Source organism: Solanum tuberosum, unplaced genomic scaffold, assembly GCF_000226075.1.
Source record: "Solanum tuberosum cultivar DM 1-3 516 R44 unplaced genomic scaffold, SolTub_3.0 scf00103, whole genome shotgun sequence".
In the NCBI taxonomy this organism is placed as follows: domain Eukaryota; kingdom Viridiplantae; phylum Streptophyta; class Magnoliopsida; order Solanales; family Solanaceae; genus Solanum; species Solanum tuberosum.
The window spans coordinates 1266118-1288365 of NW_006239027.1; the positions used below are offsets into that span (position 1 = coordinate 1266118).

The 22248-nt window shown below is 33.9% G+C and overlaps 4 protein-coding genes across 5 annotated transcripts; 3 read left to right on the plus strand and 1 right to left on the minus strand.

Moving 5' to 3' along the window:
* Positions 1-50: 50 nt before the first annotated feature.
* On the plus strand, positions 51-4429 carry LOC102599057 (uncharacterized hydrolase YugF). Its single transcript, XM_006348636.2, has 10 exons — positions 51-349; positions 1516-1610; positions 1690-1787; positions 1903-1952; positions 2431-2526; positions 2635-2724; positions 2910-3002; positions 3126-3221; positions 3746-3811; positions 3918-4429. The coding sequence occupies exons 1-10, from the start codon at positions 152-154 to the stop codon at positions 4089-4091; spliced, it is 1056 nt and encodes a 351-aa protein (XP_006348698.1). The 5' UTR covers positions 51-151; the 3' UTR covers positions 4092-4429.
* A 650-nt stretch (positions 4430-5079) lies between these two features.
* Positions 5080-8107, minus strand: LOC102599381 (PLASMODESMATA CALLOSE-BINDING PROTEIN 3-like). 2 transcript variants are annotated; one of them, XM_006348637.2, is made up of 4 exons: positions 7841-8107; positions 7067-7312; positions 6942-6975; positions 5080-5769 (listed from the first exon to the last, which is right to left on the minus strand). In XM_006348637.2, exons 1-4 carry the CDS (start codon positions 7893-7895, stop codon positions 5484-5486), a joined length of 621 nt encoding a protein of 206 aa, XP_006348699.1. In that variant the 5' UTR covers positions 7896-8107; the 3' UTR covers positions 5080-5483.
* A 6340-nt stretch (positions 8108-14447) lies between these two features.
* LOC102599918 (pentatricopeptide repeat-containing protein At1g26460, mitochondrial) lies at positions 14448-19486 on the plus strand. Its single transcript, XM_006348639.2, has 6 exons — positions 14448-15112; positions 16862-17093; positions 17189-17671; positions 17812-18018; positions 18501-18638; positions 18742-19486. Exons 1-6 carry the CDS (start codon positions 14508-14510, stop codon positions 18928-18930), a joined length of 1854 nt encoding a protein of 617 aa, XP_006348701.1. The 5' UTR covers positions 14448-14507; the 3' UTR covers positions 18931-19486.
* Positions 19487-20044: 558 nt separating this feature from the next.
* On the plus strand, positions 20045-22227 carry LOC102600253 (uncharacterized). The gene is made up of 5 exons (XM_006348640.2): positions 20045-20435; positions 21121-21193; positions 21441-21492; positions 21689-21758; positions 21949-22227. Exons 1-5 carry the CDS (start codon positions 20271-20273, stop codon positions 22033-22035), a joined length of 447 nt encoding a protein of 148 aa, XP_006348702.1. The 5' UTR covers positions 20045-20270; the 3' UTR covers positions 22036-22227.
* The last annotated feature ends 21 nt before the right edge of the window (positions 22228-22248 follow it).

Here is a 22248-nt window from a genome sequence, read left to right on the forward strand (position 1 = left end):
GTTTTGTAAATAAATGTTTGCGTTATCTTGGTGCCACATGATTGGATAAAATATTATATGGGCGCCATTTGGTGTTCTTTCTCTTCTCAGTATGAGTAGTAGAAAAACCGGTGGCCACCGTGCACGGCTGAGGGAGTGAGAAACAAAGAATATGCTGACATTTTTCTCAGCCGGAACCGGTGGTGCTCCTCCGCCAGCATTTCTACTAACTGGAATCAATTTGAAATGCTCGAATTCGAGGCGTTTAACGATCTGGGCAGGTGAATTTCCAGATTTTCTTCCTAAACAAGTCGAGAATATCAAAGACCCTTATGCTAGAAAGCTGGCTTCACGAATTGAGAGAATACCAGTAAGTTTTCTATTGCTACTGTCTTTTTTGGGGTTAATTTCTAGATAGTTTTATGTGTTTTCTCATTGGTTGTTGGAAGCAAGGAGAAGAATTTCAAAGTGCATGAAGAATTGAGATTCAATTGGGGAAAATTCTCTACTTTTTATGAAATGGGTTCTGTTCTGATGAGTAAAGTTTTGTTCTTTTGGACTAATATTATATTACTACATAGGTAGAAAATTCGAAATAAGAAAGTAAAGAATGCTTTTGAATCTTTTGCTTTTAAGCTAAAGATATGTTGAATGTACAAAAAATGTCATTTAATCTTATGGCGTAAAGTTGAAATTAAAGTTTTCATATACTTTTTGAAACGGAAGTAGTGCTTTAGAACCTAAAATCAGTAGTACAAGATTTTTGCATGGATGCAGGTACTCATTGCAGCTACAGGGGTTACTTTTATGTCTCTGCATGTCGATGTTTGATATGGATTAGGTTACAAGGAACAAGAGAACTCTTATTTTCCCTTTTTTGATCTTCTTAAATTGTTTTCTTTCCAGCTCATTTTATATGACTGTATTTAATTGAACCAAGAATCTGAAGATGCTAATTTGACTTCAATATTTTTTGGCGGTAGTGCACGAAAATAATTCAGTAATTGTTAAAAAGTTGTTTTGATAGAGATAACATCCCAGTCTGTAATTTAGATTGCTCAATGAACTTTATTTCTTGAAAGCAGTATAGAAGTGGCATGGTATCAAACATTTCAGGACATCCCAAAAATGGAAAGAGTATCATATATTTGGGAAGCAGGGAATATATTTTATAGAGGCGGATCCATGATTTTAAGACTTTGGGTGCAGACTACTACTGGACACTACTTTGTGACAATGTGTCCCGGACTTAGAATGAATGTATCTTTTATAAGTATTTCCCTGTTCACACACACTTGGAACAGAATGGAGCGGGTGTGAGTGCACCCATTGCAGTAGTGTACCTGCTGTCATAGAGGTGTCCACTCATCATATGCAACTTAATCATTCTTCTTTTATGTATTCTGTTCTTATAATCCTAACAAAGTCACATATCTAGATATATCGCACTGGATCGAATCAATTAAACTCTTTCTTTATAAAGTTCTGGTTACTACCTTTGTTTGATGGTCCAGCTTCATTGCTGGTTCATTTTAGGTAAACTTATTGAAGGGATGCGTCATGAGTAGTTGTGTGAAGCCAAAAGAACAGACAGAGGCCAATCCAGTTGTGCTTCTCCATGGATTTGATAGGTGTGCCTCATGCTAAGCTATTAATTTTGATCACTTTCTCTTGCTGTGCTCCTGTTGTTCATTATGCCTCATTGTTCAGCTCATGTTTAGAGTGGAGGTACACTCTTCCGATGCTTGAGGATGCTGGATTGGAGACATGGGCAATTGATATCCTTGGATGGGGTTTCTCTGATTTAGGTATGTTATATCTTGTTCTAGCTTTTTCTCAGTTTTTTATTTTTCAAAAAGATTCTGCAAACAAAAACAAAGACTTGCTCATGGTTTGTATTTTTTGTTTCCTGTGATATTTAAGGAAGGCTTCCATCGTGTGATGTAGCTTCCAAGCGTGATCATCTTTACCAGGTACGTACTGATTCCGGAATATATGTTCTAATCTAGTGCATACAAACTTGAAAGGTTGGAATTAGTATCTTTCAACTTTCATTACACATTCTAATAAATGTGATGTTACATATCTAAGTTCAAAATTAAGGTAAATCTCACAATCAGTTTTTTCCCTACTAGTGTAACTATAATACTTAGTATGCAGGGTCACGTATCACAGTTATGCCTCATTGTGCATTGTGCAGTGGTATGATATTACAGTTATGAAGCATTAAAAAGGGGCATCCTTGCTTACTTGGCACAGCTCTACACTATAAAAATACTGAAGTAGTGTTTCTTTGTCTAGCTGTAGAAACCGTTAGAAGTGTGATAAGGGCCAGGCAGATCTTCCTGGCCTGGCCTTAAGACTATGTTGAAGAATTACTAGGGTATTAAATTTCTTAAAGAATTTTCAATTTGCATGTTTTGAAAATTCTCTGTCTCGTTTGTCTTTCAGCTGTGGTCTACCCACATCAAGAGGCCAATGGTACTTGTTGGACCTAGTCTTGGATCTGCTGTTGCTATTGACTTTTCTGTTAAATATCCAGAAGCTGTAAGTTCATTCGGTAACTTAGGATCCCTGTTCAGATGTTGTAGATTACTTTCTTGTATGAAGAAGGTACTATTTTATGCTTACTTCATGTAGCTTTTACTTTATCAGGTTGATAGGCTGGTTTTAATTGATGCAAGTGTTTACGCGGAAGGTACAGGAAACCTTGCAACCTTACCCAAAGCAGTAGCCTATGCTGGGGTGAGTTACCTCCTATTCCTCTTTAAACAAAGGATACATTCTACGCCAGATTGGATTGTTTGATGTAACATAACATATATGTTATAATGTGTAGTTTATTAACAACTTGGTTTCTGATTAGCAAACTCTACAAGTAAGGAAGAGAGACTTTTGCCTAATTGTTAATGAGAAACAACCTACTGCAGGTTTACTTGTTGAAAAGTCTCCCACTTCGCTTATATGCAACTTCATTAGCTTTCAATGGCTTACCATTTAGTACCTGCATAGACTGGACTAATGTAAGTTTGACCCTTTGATCTTTTTAAAAACCTTCAAGTCATGGAGATCAGATATTCAAAATGTGCTTCTGGCATATTTTTATTCTTTGTTTTACACTTGTGATTATCTGGTTTTCTATCCAGATTGGCCGCTTACATTGTTCATTACCTTGGTGGGAGGATGCATTGGTGAATTTCATGATCAGTGGAGGTTACAATGTCATTTCTCAGATAGAACATGTATGTGCAGATTTACTAAATTTTCTCAAGTTTTTCCTAAATATACATGCCTTTTGTGACCTTTTGTCACTTTTTTTGGCATCGACTCTAGTATCAAACAGCATTATCTTGCTCTATTTAATAGGCATTGATTTGATTATGGAAACTAGCAATATTGAGTTTAATCTTACTAGTTTCATCTTAACATGCAATTGTTGGAGTCTAAATACAGTAACCCCTGGGCACTGATATTAGTTTTGAAAAATTTGTTTAAATAAGAGAAATGGCATAAAGTGATATGCCATAAGTTTTAACTGCAAACATCTCTTGGAGTTACAAACCTATTAGCTTTAGACGTCATTAAAATCATTCACGTGGTATGTAAACTAGTGTGATCTTGAGGCTGATTGATTCAACTTGCTTCTGATTCTGCTGTTACATGGCATTTCTAAATGTAGCTTCATTTTCTATGTTGTCTACTGGTTTCGGTCTTGTCACAATGGAAAATTGTACAGCATTCTCATGCTAGAACTCCTGTTTTACAGGTCAAGCAGAAAACACTGATAATTTGGGGTGAAGATGATCAGATTATTGATTACAAGCTTGCAGTGGTATGTTTCTTTCAAACTTTGGATCACTAAACCTGTTAGCTCCTAGCATCCATATATTTAGTACACGGAGTGTTACTGAAGTGTCCATTGACTTTTATGTCGTCAGAGATTGCATTGTGAACTTCCAAATGCAATTCTACGCCAAATACCACAGTGTGGTCATATCCCTCATGTGGAGAAGCCTGATGCTGTCTCCAGGTTGATAGCGAACTTTGCTCACCCTGACCAATCACAGAGGGCAAATCCTGACTCGGTCTCCACCATCTCAGTTCCATCTTGATTACTGGTACTTGTACAAGCAGATAGTTAGCATATCTCACGCGTGAAGATCCGACTTCCTGATTCTACCTCGTGATGAGGTTAGTTTGCCAGTTTCAATGGTGAATATGCTCTCATTCTTTGAGCACCGTCAACCTCATTGCATGCATATCGGTTGTCAAAGGTGCTTTGGTGCTTTTAACTCCAGCAGAGAAGTGTAATAAACTGAAAACTTGAGCAGAGTATTAGCTGAATGCTTTAGGAATTAGGATTCTGGTATATTTTTCTTCCAGCACATGCTAATCTTATTTTATATCAATTACCAGTTACTATGAACTAATGTGATTTGCTGTTGACATATGTCTTGTTGTGCAACAAAAGTGCAGCATTTGACAAAGTTCAAAGGTAGTTTACCAAGTCATTATCCCTTATTATATCATAAAAAAAACACATGCATGTGCAGTGGAGTCACCATCCAAGTGAAACAATTATAAGCAAGTTCTTTTTTAAAGAAACCAAACAAGTTTTTAGTCCAGATTCACTTTACCTTGCCCTTTTCGCCTGCATAAACCAAACAAGGCCAAAAATTGTTATGTGCAAGACTCTTACACTAGATATATGCTAGCACATGCACTTCAGTATTCTGACCACCAAGATCCAAAATCTTGATCTCTTATAATTTTTACTCATTACATGGACCATTACATCCCACTTTCTTGATCTCTTTATGATTTTCACTCATTTCATTGACCACTGTGTGAATAAAACTTGTTTGATTCATTATGTATGATGGCAGGCAAAAGGGTGGTGGTAAAGAAAGTGGAAGAAAACCCTTGTTTGGTTTATTCCCTTATGAAAAACCAAGATTCCATTCACTCTGACAACTAGGATACTTCACCCTATTTGTGCTTTTCTTTAAGTTGGGTTTTCAATTATATTTACCAGATGTACAGGTGGGGGAACTACAAGAATTATATTTTAATACAGAGATGCACTAAATTTATCAGAGATGGTGAGTAGGGTAGCAAGTACTCATTAATAAAATTTTCTAAAATAAAAAATACATACTTCATGTCTCTACTTCTCTAGATATACAAAAAGGAAAAATCTAAAGAGAAGGGATCAGATTCTTCTACATTACTGGTACATCATACTACCCCAGAAACAGCCACATCTCCACTTCAAGAAGGAATCTAATTCCAACTTTGTCCACTCATATGGAGATATAATAAAGAGAACAAGAAGTAAATAACAAAAAAAGAAGTCCAAGTGGAAGTGTGTGTCCAGATGATTCTCCCCCCCTGCTGACCATTGAAAAATGCTACCCATACTTTGGTGCCCAAAAAGTCCATTATCTTCTCAAAACCTTTGTTCTTTCATTCACTGCCTCCCTCACATTCAGACTTCTTTTTTTTTAAATTCTTAAGCATACCACCAAGAAGCTGCTTGTAAACAAAAGTGCCATGGTGATGAAAACTCTGTTCTGATGAAGAGCCTCTGTGCCACTGCCATCTGGGTTGTAGCCACCACTTCCTGTTGGTGCTAGCCCAAAAGTTGGGTTGTTAATACCTGTATTAGTTCCTGTGCTAGTGCCAGTGCTAGTGCCTGTCCCTGTCCCGGTCCCGGTCCCGGTGCCAGTTCCGATCCCTGGATTTGTTGTGGTTCCTGGTGCAGTTGGGGTTGTGGTACCTCCAGTGCTGCTGGTTGAAGTTAAAAAAAAAAACAATATGAGAGAACCACTACAACGACAGCAACAGCATACCTAATATAATCCCGCAAAATGGGATCTGGGAGGGTAGAGTTTACGGCAGACCTTACCCCTACCTCATAGGTCTGTTTATGATAGACCCTTGGCTTAAGGGAAAAATTGTCCAAAAGAAGATGTAACAGAGATACAAGAAATAACAAATACTGTAACAACAGTAACTACAACGAAACAAAAATAATATGATAGCCGAAGTACAAGAAACAACACATAGTAACAAAAAAGGACAAGAAACTACATGAGCAATACTACACCGTCCATCCACAATATTCAATTATTAGTTCTACAAAGAAATTCAAAGTCCAACTAAGACGGAACCGCCTCCAACGGGCTTGAGATTGACACTTAGTTAGCACACTGTTGTTGTCATTATAGTATTATATTCCAGAGTAGGCATGTTACATGAATTATGAGAAATGGTATAAAGGACTTTGGTTCTTTTTAAAAAAATGTATCATGGCTGGAAAACACATTTCAACTTGACTTTCATTATAACAATTGAAGAAAGTGACAAATAAAACATTAACATACAGATTATATATCAACATCAAGACAGGTCACATGGGGATAGAATATAAATGATAAATCTAACTCATCTTGTGTTTGAAAGTTATTGTCACGGTTAGGACACTAAAAATGACTATTGATAGATTTGGTTAAAAAGAAACAAAAGAGACAGCTAACAACAATCTTTAATCATGTCCTCAGAGAAAAATGCCACTATATTAGGAAAAAGCTTTCAACCATTCACTCATACAGCCAAATTTATCTAGCATTAATAATTGCACCTCTGTTAGGGGTCCTTTTTACCTAGAGAACTGAGTTTTAACTTCCATATATTACTAGCCCTAGGGTAGGTGAATATTTATACTAACATCTTGGGGAAAAAAACCAATCTTTTTCAAGATCAAGAAGTTGAGAATGATCTACAAGGAGAAGCTAACAGGGGCAGAACAAAAATAGTAATCTAGGGCAATATCACCATTTTTTGTTCTAAGGGGAAAAAAAACTTTTCCTGGATGCAAGTTGAGGAGATGCTACATTCAATATTAACAAGAAAAATACAAGATCTCACATCAAAAATAACAAAACTTCAAGAATACATACCCTCCTGTAGTCTGGTAACATGCAGAACTAGAGGCTGTTGATAAAACAAAGAAACAATATCAGTGACCATTACTAGAAGAGAGGAAAACAAAAAGAGGAGAAAAGTAGTTGATTCAAGAACTTGCAGGCTGGTGGACTTGAAGTCAAAGTAGCAGTTCCAGTGAAATCACAAGTAGCACCACTTGAAGCCTTCCTCTGGTAATAGCTATTTACAGCATAGGAGCAGTGATCTTTGATAGTGTTAGGGTTGTAGCAAGGACCATTTTGAAGGATACCAGTACAGTCAGCTCCATTTCCACAGGCATAGTCTATACTGTGCTGCAGAGCTGTGTCCCCAACCCCATCTTTGCATACACAATAATTAGCACCACCTAGTAAAAAAGACCACCATAAGAAATCAGCTCAAGAAAGAGAAGAGAATCCATTAAGAATGTTCAAGGAAAAAGACCGGATCTTTGAATAACAAGCTCTTGAATACACCACTAAGAGCAAATATTCTGGTGAAACACATGGAAATGCAGAAAAGGTAATATCTTGAAGTGAAAGAACCAAAAAAACTCAAATCTTTGCATAAGAAATTCTTGGATACACCACTAAGAGCAACAAAAAGAGAATCTTGAAGTAAGAAAGCTAAAAAAAACTCAAATCTTTAAATAAGAAACTGTAGGATACACTACTAAGAGCAACATCTAGTAAAAACTCATCACAAGAAAAGAAATTGTTAGATACACACTTAAGAGCAAAATCTGATGAAAACTCATGGCAAGAAGATGAAAAAATGCAGGAAAGAGAGAATCTTGAAGTGAGACAGCAAAAGAAATTGTTGGATACACAAATAAACATATGGAAAATGCAGAAAACAGAAGAATCTTGAAGTGAAAGCAGCAAAAGCAGCTTACTTGAGTAACCAGTTAAAGCCAAGAGAAGTATTAAAGACAGTACAAAAGCAGCCATGATTGTGCCAAGCTTTAAGAAGTAGATATGAAGATATTACTATTTCCTGTATGAATCAAGAAGGTTAGTTGAAGCTAGTGAAACAGTATAAAGAAGAAGCAGAAAGAAGAGATGTTTAAGGGGAACAGAGAAAGTGTGTTATAGGGATATGGAGCTCTCGAGACAAGAAAAATAGGTGGAAGGTGGAGGCTCAATGTCAATTTTGGGTGGCATTTTATATGTATAAAATCATACTCCCTCCGTCCCTATTTAGTTGTCCATATTTCCTTTTTTAGTTGTCCCTATTTAGTTGTCCATTTTGACAAATCAAGAAAGGACAACAAATTTTTTCCTATTATACCCTTATTTACACTTCTTGAAAATTGTAAAAGTGTATGTTGTTTCCCTCCAATTTATTTCACTTTGAATTTCAAAGAAGTGGTTGTAATTTTGAAGTGAAAAGTTGTCATAAGGGTAAAATTGTAACTTCACTGTGCTAATCATTGTTGCCTTAATCTGTGTGTCATTTCTAAAGTGGACAACTAAAAAGGGACGGAGGGAGTATGTATTACTCTCCTCTCACTTTTATTCGTCCATTCAAAATAGGGGCGGTTCAACATAATTGGGGGCCTAAAACGAAATTTTAATGTGAGGCTTAAAATATAAACAAACTTCGTATACATATTTATTCAGTTATTGATTTTAGGTAAGATTTTATCAATTCAACATTGAAAAACACCCTTTCAGTGAGGTAATTATTATATGAATTGTTATACATAATTTTATAAGTAATAAGTTGACAAATATTAAATAAAGATAAGAGTTAGAATCATAGAATTTGATTCAAGAAGTTGATGATTTGATATACGCAATTTTAATATGCTTGTTGTAATGTTTGAAACTAAAATTTAAAATAAAAAAGAATTTGTAATTCACTTTGTTCAACAATTTTCGCTATTAATTTTTATTTTTAACAAAGTATAAAAGATGTTAAAGTGGTAAAATAATTTTTTTTAATCATAATTAATCAATTTTTTCTATAAAAATTTAACACATATTTATTCTTGATAATAATTTGAGGCCTCCAAAAATTTGGGGGCCTAAGGCATAGCCTTTATTTTACAATGGCAAGAGTCAGCCCTGATTCAAAACTATTTTATACTAATATATAACTAATACAATAAATTTTAATACATGCATTAACATGATTAAAGACATAATCGTCTCTTAAAAAAACTTCACGTCCTTTCTGCCATACCTATAGAGGATATTTTGTAAACAAACATATATTTTTTAAATTATACAATACATATTTGGGATTTTAATCTACTAAATTAAACACTATATAAATTATAAATAATTTTAATATAATTAATATCAATATTATCAACATATCATATTAAATATTATTCTTGTACACCGTATCAAACGATATTTTTCATTCTAAAATTACTACTACTATAAAAGAATGAGAGCATGGGGTAATGTGTTTTAGGAAAGTGAGCAGCAAAAGCCAAAGCATTTTGTCATGTAAGACTGTATGTATGTACTCTGTACTATGTATGTCAGTGGCTTTGTTTCTCAAACGGTCATAAACTTAACTACATGGTTACAATTTAACCAAACCATGGTTCAAACTTCAAACATGTAGATGTGGATTTTTGCTTTATAATTAATGAAAATATTTTCCTCAAAATTTTCAATAATTTTGTCTCAAAAAACTTTATATATATGTTCCTCTTTAATGAGACGCATTGAATTCGAGTTTTGTGTATGGAAAAGCCTTTAGTAAAGATGTTTCCTCCAAAGAAGGCCCTATGCAGCGAAAATTCGAAATAATTGATCTCCAATATAGATATGAAACATCGAATAAAAAAACTTTATATATATAATGTAATCTAGACAAATATTATAAAATGGGATAGTGAATTCAAGGTTTAAAAAGTTTAAGCATTCCTATGACAATTTCGAGGTAATGTGATAATAACTGAGTTTACGATTAGATATATATTAATTTATTTTTTAATATGCATACAGTCAAACATTTCTATTACCGCTATTCTCTAGAATAACTTTAAACTAATTTCTTTTTCATGTTATAACAACATTATGTTATAGTAATTAAAAAAATATCAAAACAAATATTGTTATTACATGAAAATCTGATCGTATAAGGTATGCATAAAAACGATCAAGTTCAATGAACTCATAGGTTCTCTTCTAAATTCGCTCCTGAGAGATGAAAATCTGATCGTATAAGGTATGTATAAAAACTATCAGGTTCAATGAACTCATAGGCTCTCTTCTAAATTCGCTCCTGAGAAATGAAATATACGTAAAACTTATTAGATTCATTTTCGTCTTAAAATTATACTAAATATGTTATTTTTACGAGGCGGGAGGTCCCCAAGGCTAAAGCGTTGATGAAACAGAAGGGCCCCCCAGGAGGGTTGTGCTGTCACTGTTTAATATTGCACTTATGTGTCTCTTGGCATATCAATGGAGGTACTAGAAAATCTCAGAATCTAACCACATCATATTAGTACAATGTAATTAAATAATCTACTTTTTTTTATTATATGATTTTTAATTAGTTTTTCAAGTAAATTTCTATAATAACAAATAGAACATTGCACTTTTATAAAATGATTTAACTATAGGAGTGATATATCAAGTGAGAAATGCAAAAAGAAAAAAAATATACAAATAATTGTATTCATTAGTCTTATCTTTTAATTCTTTTAAAGAAATAATGGGTTCAAGGAAAATGACAACATCATTGTAGACATGAAGAAAAATACAAAACAAATGAAAGCCACGAGATTAACGTAACTTTTGGATTATTAATTTTTCACTCGATGTTTAGATTTTACTTCAAAAATCGACTAATTTAAATTTATGTTAAAATATTTATTATAAAAATAAAATAATCATTACTTAATTACAGAGTCTCGTTCAAAGCCATCTGATTTAAGAATTAGAAAACACTTACTACTCTATCCAAAGTGAAGCTTATATTATTATTTTATATGTTGCAATAGTATAATTCTAAAAATAGTCTAAATATAACTTTAAAAAACATATCTAACAATTAATTGAAGGTTAAATTACTTCATTGAATATCACAAGCACTATAATTATCATACATCAATAATTTTAATTCTATTTCATGTCCCTCTTAAGAGTATAAAACATAAAGTTTTATATCAATGTAGCATTTTTTTATATAGAAACTGATTCAAAATTAAAATTTGATAGAGTTTGTTTAACTTCTCAAAGTTTTGCAAGTAAACTTATTATACTCCTAAAATTATAAGTTCAAAACTTAATATTTATTAGATTTAATAATTTTTCTGTGTTATATATATTAGGTACAATTAATCCATGGTGAATAAATTATGTTCTTCAATAACAGCAGAAATTAGTAATATATGAGCTATAAATATGATATTATCTTTAGTAAAGACTATATTTTATATAAAATGAAATTTCATAAACGATTTTGAACTAGTCAAGTCGTAAAACAGATAAAAAACATATAAAATTGTAAAGTGAACTAATCATTTCTGTTGGAATTTTCTTTTGGAGAAAAAATATACGTGAGCAAAAAGGACATATCCAACTCTTATACAAATTAATTTGAAGAAGACATTTTTGAGTAAGATATTTATTTATTATCAAATTAAATTAAATGAATGGACCCTTTTTCGTCAAAGATGAGCAAACGTTAATCATTTTATATAGTAATTAACTAAACAAATAAAATAAAATAAAATAAAAAAGGAAAAAAGAATTTGAAATCTAATACACTTACAAAAAAAGCTTCTTTTTCATCTTCTATCCAGCCAATTTGTTATGTTACCAACTTTCTGAAAAGAGAACAAAATAAAAATGATTTTAATTTGCATAAGATTTATCTAGAATTAGAAAAGTAGTATGTTATTTTTATTTGATTTTATTTTTTCACTCAATATTATTTCATATCCATTTTAGGATTCTGATTAATTCAAGTCATATTGTAAAAACATGTTAAAGGAGGTAATGTTTTCTGTCAAAAGTTTTTTATTCCAAGGCTTAAACTCAAAAACCTAATAAAAAATACGTAGATGAATTATATCTATTCTATCACCATCTTTATTTATTATTTAATTTAATGAATAATTCACTTTATTCTAGTTTTTTTTTTAAAAAAAGCTTTATTATTGTTATTCTCTCGTTTTTTGGGGGGTTCTTTATAAAAGTCTTGCTTTGTCATTTATTAATTTTCTTCTGATTATAGGTAAATTGGAAAAAACTTTTTTTATTGTTAACTTTGAGATAAGAATATATATGATCGATGATTATAATAGAAGGATAATAAGTAACCAAGTGTTGTAGGATTTTTTGTGGGAGTAGTAGGACACTAGTCTCTTTTCTCTTTGAACCATTTTCACCACTCTGCCAAGGGTCATACTTGTGGTAGTGGGTTCAAAAGTTAATATATACATATAAAATTTTAAAAACTGATCAAATATATATAAATATACGGTGTTATTTTTCAATGAAGTGGGTTCATATGAACCCACTTGACCCTCTGTAGGTCCGCCCCTGATTTGGTAGTAAAGTATTAATTAGTATTTCACATAAGATCTTATTCTTCGATCTCTATTAGTACATGTTGCTTCATTTGTTGTGTAATTTTCTATCATATTGTTATCGTTTATTTTTTTTAATTCTTTGAGTACTTTTCTTTTGAGACGAAGGTCTATTGGTTTTTTACTTGGTTGTTCGATACTATATTGGAGTCTGACAAAATTCAGATTCGCGCCATGAAGTCACACATTAACGATAAAATGCTCCCTAACAAATGCGATTTTGTACTTAAGGGGACTGAAACTCGAAACCTCTAATTAATAATAAAGATATACTTATCACTCTATCATAATCCTCGTTCGTAATTAAGAAAAATTGTTATTTTCTTCATCACTATTGTCAAACGCGGTTGATATATTCTTTGCCTTTTAACATATATATGCAAAGGCAAAAAAGAGGGGTTATGGGGGTGGAGGGACCTTACACCCACTAAATACAGCAAATGGTGACACCCTTAATTATTTGTCACACATTAAATTAATCATAATTAGAGAATCACATTCACATGTTTCATTTAGTTTGGACAACCAATAAGAGTGGGTGAATCTTGATTAATACTACTATTATGTGTCCAACCACCAATTTTTGGTTCTATGGAATCACCTCCTACTACATTGGCATCTCACTTTGATTTCAATAACAATGTTTTAGGTAATCATTAGAGATAACGAGATCTCGAGTTCAAATCTATTTCATAAAATTATCTTTATTAGGTAGCATTTTATCATTCAATTTGAACCTCAATATAATCAGACTCCAATAAAAATGTGTTGCGAGTTTATTTAATCAAAAATAATTATTACATGAGTGGAAGAGGAGGAACAATGAGAATCAAACTCATATTTATTGTGTGGAAATTTTATGATAGTACTATTAGATTATAAGTCTTTAATAAAAGGTTATTTAACATACACATAACATTTCTATCTTTACAAGATAGTAATATAAGATTACGTACACATTATCTTTTTCAGATATCACTTGTAAAATTATACTGAATATATTATTGTTGTTATTGACGTAAGGATAAAAGAATTGATCACTTTTGGGAAAGGGTGAATCCAAAGTAGGAATAGGAAAGCAAAGAAGATGGGGAAGTCATGGAAATTTAACTCTGTACAATGCAGAAGCATGGAGATAAAAGGAATAATCACTTTTGGAAAGACAATTCAAATTTCAGACTTTTGAGGTTTGAAATTTGATTCCAAAATGACTAAATTTTAAACACTTCTATAAATTTTGATTATATTTAGGCATATTAAGAATTGTATTTATATGGCTATAAAACACGAGACCGATGATCTTTCGAAAACAATCTCTCTACTTTCATGAGATAGTGATAAAGTTTGCCTATCCCAAACTCTATTTGTGGGATTCCATTGGATAGGTTGTTGTTGTTGTTGGCTATAAAACACCATATTTTTTTGAGACATTACGTATAATCCCATCGAGTGATTTATAAGAATGATCATAAACTTTTGACCCTATTTGCCCATGAGTAAAACTTCAAGATTAGCATTTTGATTTTAAACCTTGAGGTATTGTTTGGTAGTTGATTAAAATTATGCAGATATTAGTTATTTCATCTTCTATCCCGCATAAGATAATACATCAATTCTCTTATAAATTATATGTTGTATAACTTATAGTACATAAATTGACACATGAATAAGCAGCTTCTTTACTATCTACCACACGATTCCCGAAGATTTACCCATAGAACAAGCCTAGACGTCAAAAGTTTAAGATCACTCATTTCTAAGGTCGTTGAGCATAATTTCAAGTCTTTAACTCCTTCACTCATTTGCATATGCCTTTTTGAAGCCCATTTCAGCCAGCCCAATATTTAGAAGTCCAGCCCAAAACAATTGAATACAGTTAATTTACCCCTAAACTTCTAGATAATATCAACAATACCCCTCCAACCTTTTTTTTTCTTCTTCAACAAACATCCTAAAACCCTAGCAAATTATTTCCCCAAAAAGCTTAAAAACACTTACAATGGCGATCCTGATTCGATCACGACCGTTGATCAGAAAATTTACAAATTTCAAATCAATCACAACCGTTCCTTTCCTCTCACAAGAACCTCAACTCGCCGGAACTCCGCCGGAAAACACTACCCCACTACCCCCAAATCCATCCTCCGGTAGCCCACTCTATAATGAAAACTGGAGATCCCCATTTGCAGCTACCTCACAATCTGTATCTTCCTCCGTTGTACCCTTGGGGTTCTTACGCCAATCGCCAGCTGCGCGTATTCAGGCAATGTCGGAATCACTTGATGGGGAAGGTTTGATGAATCTGTTTGCTGATTGGGTGACGACGCAGAGGTGGGAGGATATGAAACAGGTGTTTGAGCTTTGGATTAGGTCGTTGGATAGAAATGGGAAACCGAATAAGCCTGATGCGAATCTGTTTAATTATTATTTGAGAGCTAATTTGATGATGGGTGCTACTGCTGATGATTTGTTGGGATTAGCTAGTCAAATGGAGGAGTATGGACTTGTTGCTAATACTGCTTCGCATAATTTGATCTTGAAAGCTATGTTTCAATCTGGTGAACCATTGTCATGGGCTGATAAAGCTGTCAAATTGCTCGAAAGGTTCGTATTTCGAGCTAATTACTTAGCTTTGAATATATTTGTTGTACAACATAGGTAGTATGTACGCAAACCTCACCTATACCTTTTTGGGATAGAACCTCGGCTCAAAAGAAATAGCAAATGTACAGAATAAGTTTAACAACATGTATTATGCATTTAAGTTATATACACTGGTAGTCTTTCAGTATACTGCTGTTGCTTTACTTGTAGGTTATGGATCCATGCTTGTTATAAACTACTAGTATTAAGTAACCTACACTTATCTGAGTATAAAAATTAATACTTTGTATGTAATTGTGGAGATCCCTTTATTTGCTTTATTGTTCATTTATATGTAATTGTTGTTAGCCTTTATTATATTTTCTAAAGTTGGAGTCTGTTAGTTCATTTATATGAAATTGTTGTTAGCCTTAATTATATTTTCTAAAGTTGGAGACTGTTAGTTGAGATTAGTATTGAGCTGAAAAGTTCATTGCAGTAAAAGAAAAGCAACACAGAAAAACTTAGGACTTAAAATTTAGTAAGTTGAGAGTTTTAAGACCTTTATATTCATAGATTAGAAATATAGAATTTATAAGGCGTGTATATTGCATAAAGATAGCATTTTCATTTGTTGTGATGTTTACATTTTCGGCCCTTTTGGTTGGCTGCTAGGGTGATCCAGGATTATGGTATGGTATTTTTTTGGAAGGTTTCATAGTAGTCAAAAAATGCTTCTGACCTTTATTCATATTTGTGTACAGTATATAACACACTAAGAAGCTTTGCCAGATTTAACCGATGTTGTGATATAACCACCAGCTGGGTGCGATTGCCAAATCAAACTTCTCTATTTAGAGCCTCTTTGGATTGACTTATTTTAGGTGCTTTTAAGCCAAAATAGCTTTTAGGCAGTTTTGTAGTGTTTAACAGTGTGTTTGGATGGACTCAAAATTAAAAGTGTTTTAAATTTTAAGTTCTTTTCAAAAAGTTTCAGAGGGATTGACAAAATTCAGAGTAACTTTTAAATTAAGTATTTTTGAGTCAAAAGCAATAAATTGACTTATTTTAGCTTAACAACTGTTTTGCTTTGATTAATCTATTAACTTCTTCTTATCACAAATAATTATTTTTCATCCAATATAAATTAAGCTTCGGCATTTGAAACTTAAAACTACTTAAATTAAGCCAATCCAAATACACTCTAAGTAAAATAAGGAGTGCTTATAAGCACTTGTTTTTAAGCCAAAATAACTAAAATAAGCCAAAAGCCATATCTAACTTATGGCTTTTGGCTTATAAGTCATAAACCAATCCAAACAGGCTCTTAGCCTTACCAAAACAAAGGAACATTTAAAATAACATAGTGGGGAACTGCCTCTAAAATGAACTGAGTGAGGCGTGCGAAAACTATTCCCGTTGCAGTAAAAGTCCAAACTCCTGTTTGTTAGCTACTACTGGATTCATAGCTTTATTATTTGGGTTTTATTTTCCTTTAGTTTAGTCTTTCTGCAAACAAAATTTTGCCATATGTCTTTGCTCCTCCTTGTCCCTTCTATACTTCTTTTCTCTCAGCTTGGTTATTCCTGAATTCTCTGGCTCCTTTCGATTTAGTGTGGATAGCAAGCTTACTAAGTGACAAGGAATCTCGTGGTGTTTATTGAGCTTGTTTTGATTGCGACAGTTCACTAAGTATTTTCATCATGCATGCAAGTACTCTGTCATGCATTGATGATATTTGATAGATTTCATGTGTTTTACTTATGCCAGGATGATTGCAACTGGAGTAGAGTATAAAGAAGCTTTGCCTGATGAAGAGTCATATGATTTGGTTACTGGCTTGCTATTTAAAGCAAACCTTATTGATGATGCGTTGAAATATATTGATTCAGCCTTAAAATCTGGGTATAAGCTATCCATGAATGTATTTAACGAGTGTGTGCGAAGCTGTATCTACAGCAACAGGCTGGATACATTGGTGTCAATAATAGAGAAATGCAAGGTATGTATCCCTTCGGTGAGATCATCCGAACCATGAAACTTTCTATTATTTGAAATATATTTTAGTCTTGATACTGCTGTTTTGGGTATTCCCAGAAAACAGATCAGAACAAAGGCCTGCTGCCGCCTTGGAACATGTGCACACACCTTGCTGATAGTGCATTACAAGCAGATAATAGTGAACTAGCTTTTACTTCCTTGGAGTTCTTTGTGAAATGGATTGTTAGAGGTGAGACTGTGAAGCCCCCTGTTTTACTCAGTGTTGACGAAGGACTGCTTGTGGCTGCACTTGGAACTGCTGGTAGAACATACAATGTGAAACTCCTCAATGGTGCTTGGGAAGTCCTTAAGCGCTCACTACGGCAAATGAGGATCCCTAACCCTGAATCTTTCCTTGCGAAGATATATGCCCACGCGTCATTGGGACAATTGCAGAACGCTTTTGCTACCCTGCATGAGTTTGAGAAAGCTTATGGTAGTTCTAAAGAAGAGAGTGCAGAAGAACTATTTTCTCCCTTTACCTCTTTGAATCCACTGGCTGTTGCTTGCTGCAGGAATGGTTTTGTCACCTTGGACTCTGTATGTTCTCTTTCTCTTCCAACTAAGAATTCTGTATATCTCACAGCTTAGCACTTTGCTGTACTTGCTTAAGTGTGTTGGATGTTCTCTATCTGGGTCACCTTACACTTAGTATTGCCACTGACTTCCAAATATTTCAGGTTTACTATCAGCTGGAGAATTTGAGCCGAGCAGACCCCCCTTTCAAGTCTCTTGCTGCACTCAATTGTGTAATTTTAGGCTGTGCCAATATATGGGATATTGATCGTGCTTATCAGACATTTGCTGCAATTGAATCCACTTTTGGATTAACCCCAGATATCCATTCATACAATGCGCTGATATATGCATTTGGGAAGCTTGGCAAGGTAAATAGAAATGAATGTAACATCTGAATGCACATAGTATGGGTTCAACCTAGAGGTCATTTCTTTGGATCCTATTTATTTGTTCATCAGTAAACATGTGACTGAGAATAATCTGAAGGAGTCATTTTACTAATTGCCCCCCAGGGATTAAGCTCAATTGGTAAAGGTTGAGGACTTTTGTCTTACGTCACAAGTTCAAGCCCCGTGTCAAGTGAAACTAAAGTTCAAGGATCAGGGCCATCATCCCTGAGTTTTGAAGTCTGTGGTTGGTCCAAAGGGTTCACTCCAAATGAATTTTTCATCATAAAAAAAAGTACTGACTGATAATCTTGAAGATTCTTATCCCAAGTATTGTCATAATAGCTCGAAGCTACATTCTTTCATTTGTATGCACAAGTAATTGGAACACATAATTGCATGGGATGCCTTTCTTCTGTTCTATGATTATATGAATATTAATAAAATATCTTTTCTTGTTGCAGAGGGATGAAGCCACAAAAGTCTATGAGCACTTTATTGATTTAGGAGTGAAGCCAAATGAAATGACATATTCTCTACTTGTTGATGCTCATCTTATTAAGCGAGAACCGAAAGCTGCACTTTCAGTAGTTGATGAGATGGTAACCTGCCTTTCACTCTCTCAATATTAATTATAATCATCAGTGACGAAATGAACCTGCTTGTCATTTTAGCTAAGGAACTATACTTTGGCTTCGTGTGCAGGTGCATGCCCAGTATAAACCTTCCAAGGACATGCTGAAAAAGATCCGAAGACGATGTACTCGAGAGATGGATTATGAATCTGATGATCGAGTCGAGGAGTTGACCAAGAAGTTTAACATCCGAATGGGCACAGAGAATCGTCGTAACATGCTCTTTAATCTTAGATACAACATGGAATATTCTGGTTAGATGCTGCTGAAGTGGATTTAGAGATCACATGCATAGTCAACACCCGTTCAAAATTTCTTGCCCTTCTGCTGAGAAACTTGATGGAATGAAATATTAGAATATCAGTGCTTCTAGCATTTGAATGTTGCACTCTTTTTCCTCTTCTTCTAGCTTGCCTCTGCTAGTTGGACACTTGAGTGCTGATGTTGGCGGTCGCAAAGTTTAGCAGTGTCACATCTCATATGCCTCGGGTCGATCCTCTAACCAGTGGCTGTAAATTACTTAGTTCTGGTTAGTATTGAGCTGTGGAAGATGGTGCCTGGTTAGAAGGTTCTTGTTTAACATATTTATGTATTCTTTTTTCCACCCATTAGGTAGCTTTTAAAGACGGAGAATTGCTAATGAAATGAGATCCATCTCATTTTGAATAAACTGTACTCTTCATGCTGAAGCAGTTTGCATCAAGTGCAATTTTCTGCTTTATTCTTGTTTTTTTCAGTTTCTTCCATAGTTGACTACCAATTTTACATGTGAATTTCTGGTTGCTACATTTTGAGGTGTGAGAAAAATTTGTCTACTACCCTTTTAGCCTCCTTGTTTATCCTTCCTGTAGTTTCTTGTCCTCCGATTTATGTTATTATTGACTATCTCTTGTTCTTCGATTATCTCCCTATTTTATTGTAGTTACTGTTCTTTTGTGTCAGAATGCTTTGTCATGCTTTCCTTATTATCTGCTTTTTGATATTGATTTCCTTGGTAAGAAAATGCTCCTTAAACTGCAAAATCTAAGTTGAGAATGGGCCAATTTTAACTAATTTTGTCTTATAAGCACTTATTATGCAATTTTTTTTTATGTATTCTATGATTATATCCGAGCATAAAGTCAATCGTAACGATATGCATTGATACAGCGAAATTTATTTATTTAGCATACACAGATCTAGCGCGACCATGATCAAATTAGAGCTAAGACATATAGTGGACCCCAAAACAGTAGCTATGAAATTTAATTAGATAAACTATAGCTATTTATGATAATTATACTCCAAACTGTAGCTATTCATGAAATTTCTATTCTATATCAAATAATTTTAATTTATTAATATTTAGTTTAATTTGATATTTATTAAATTCTAGAGCCCAAAACTGATCCAACAATTCAAAACCCCCAAAACCAGCCCACTAGAATCTTGATTTTTAGATCAAACAAATAGAAAATACCTAGTTTTTTCTCAATAAATTGAATCAAAACCCCTTCAAGAAACCAAAAATTTATATCAAAAATCAAATCTTTCATGGATCATTCTCCAAAAAAGTGGTAAATTTTCCATACCCAGAAAATCCCAAGAACCAAAAAGCAAATGGGGCAGAATACTGGTGCAAGTGGCAAAGGGAAGAAAGAAGCAGAAATGGAAAAGGAAACGGTAGTAGAAGAAGAAGAAGTTGAAGAAGGTGGAGAAGAAGCTGAACAAGATGGAATGTCTGTTCATTCTCCCTGTAAACCTGCATCTTCTGCTCTTCGTAAGGTACTTTTCTTCTTAATTAAGAAAAAAATAGGTACCCTTTGTGTTTTTATTCATATGCATGGAATAGGGTATCGGACCAAACCCCTTCATCGAAAAATTATACAATCAAGTTTAAATTTTTATATTAGATATTAGATGTTGAATCCCTTTTAGTTAAATTTACATTTGTTCTAGCCTTGTGTGGATAGAGTTACCATGGGAAAGAGAGTAGGAATAGACAAGTCTCAGTCTTGCTCTTAATAGGAATATGAGTCAAAAAGTGGGGATCAGCCTACCTGATAGTACGTATTGCTGGTGGGAGGTGACAATTATCCGGTGGAATTAGTCAAGTTGCGCGAAAGTGGACTCCGACGCCACTTTTATCAAAAAGAGAATTTTTTTTTTGATTCCCTTTTGTTTAAATTCCCATCTGTCGACCTTGGTGGATAGAGTTACTTGGTACCTGATGGTGGTGGGAGGTGGCAGGTTCCTGTGGAATTAGTCAAGTAATGTGAAAGCTTATCGGACACCACGGTTATAAATAAAGAAGAAGATGTTGAATCCCTTTGGTTTCTTTGCATTTTGAATCCCCTTAGTAAAAGTCGTGGCTTTGCTACTAATTATATGCTTGTTGATGTGTTTTACAGAATTTATGGATTCTTTTGTTTCTTTTCTTTTATGGGTATGTTTATTTTTCGAACTATAGGAACAGTCACAGGTGGAATTGGAGATAAGATTGTTGGAGGCTCTTGAAATCTATCCCCCTGCCAAATTGAGAGGTATAATTTTGTAGAAGTGTTTGTGTCATTGGTCATTTTATATGTTTCCTCTTCATGTTTTGCTGTGTTTCCTGTTATTAAAGCTGAAAGGTGGTAACTTTATCATAGTTTGTCTAGTTCATAAGTAAAATTCACAGTAAAATGTGGCGGATAGAAACTCGTGGTGTAATCTGGAACTTGCATTAAATTTTGCTTGTTGTTGCTGTGGGAGAGACACTTAACATGTTCACCTTGATTCTTATTGCAGGCATCCATCGTCATTTTGTCCTATACGGCTTAACAGAGCATCTGCGTAGAAGGTTACTAGGCTACGTTTGTTCTTTTTGTTTATTAGCTCTTCATTTTGTGGCTTTGTGAATGAGCTTAGCTCATGCCAACACTCTCAGAAAAGAAATAAGAACGCTGAGACACGTGTAAAAAGTGTACCTAAGAGTGTGAAGAAACTTAATGTGACTTTATCGTTTGTCTTTTAACACTGATTTTTTTTTGTCACAGCTTCAATAGGCAATTTGCTCCCGATGAAGTTTTGAAGCTGCTGGATCGCTTCTACAACTTGGATATGGTGGTATGTATTATTGGTTTTACTTTCTATTTAACTTCAATCTTCACAACTTTTCCGTTATTCGGTATTGATTTTGACAGGCTGCTTGTTTGAGCAGAAATATTTACATATGTTAAGTCATTCTTCCTGCTCCACAATTAGAAGTTACGTGGGACGAGTGTTCTTATAGTTGTATTCTTTTTACTAATTTCAGAAACCAGAGGACGAGGACTCTGAAATCCTAAATCAGGAGGAAGAGTTTTGCCTACCTCACAGCTATTTCTCGAAGGATGAACCTTGAACTAGTTTGGATTCGATATGGATATTGAACTTTCACATATGGCAGTTTTTGTATAGTAGTATCTGGGTGGTTACATTATTTTTTTTTGATGCCATAGAGATTCTGCATCTTAATCTTACTGAAAAGTTTGTATGCATGCTGATAATTGATTTCAGCTTTCCTTATATATAGACAGTTGGATCTTTTTACAAATTTTCTCATAGAGAATACTCC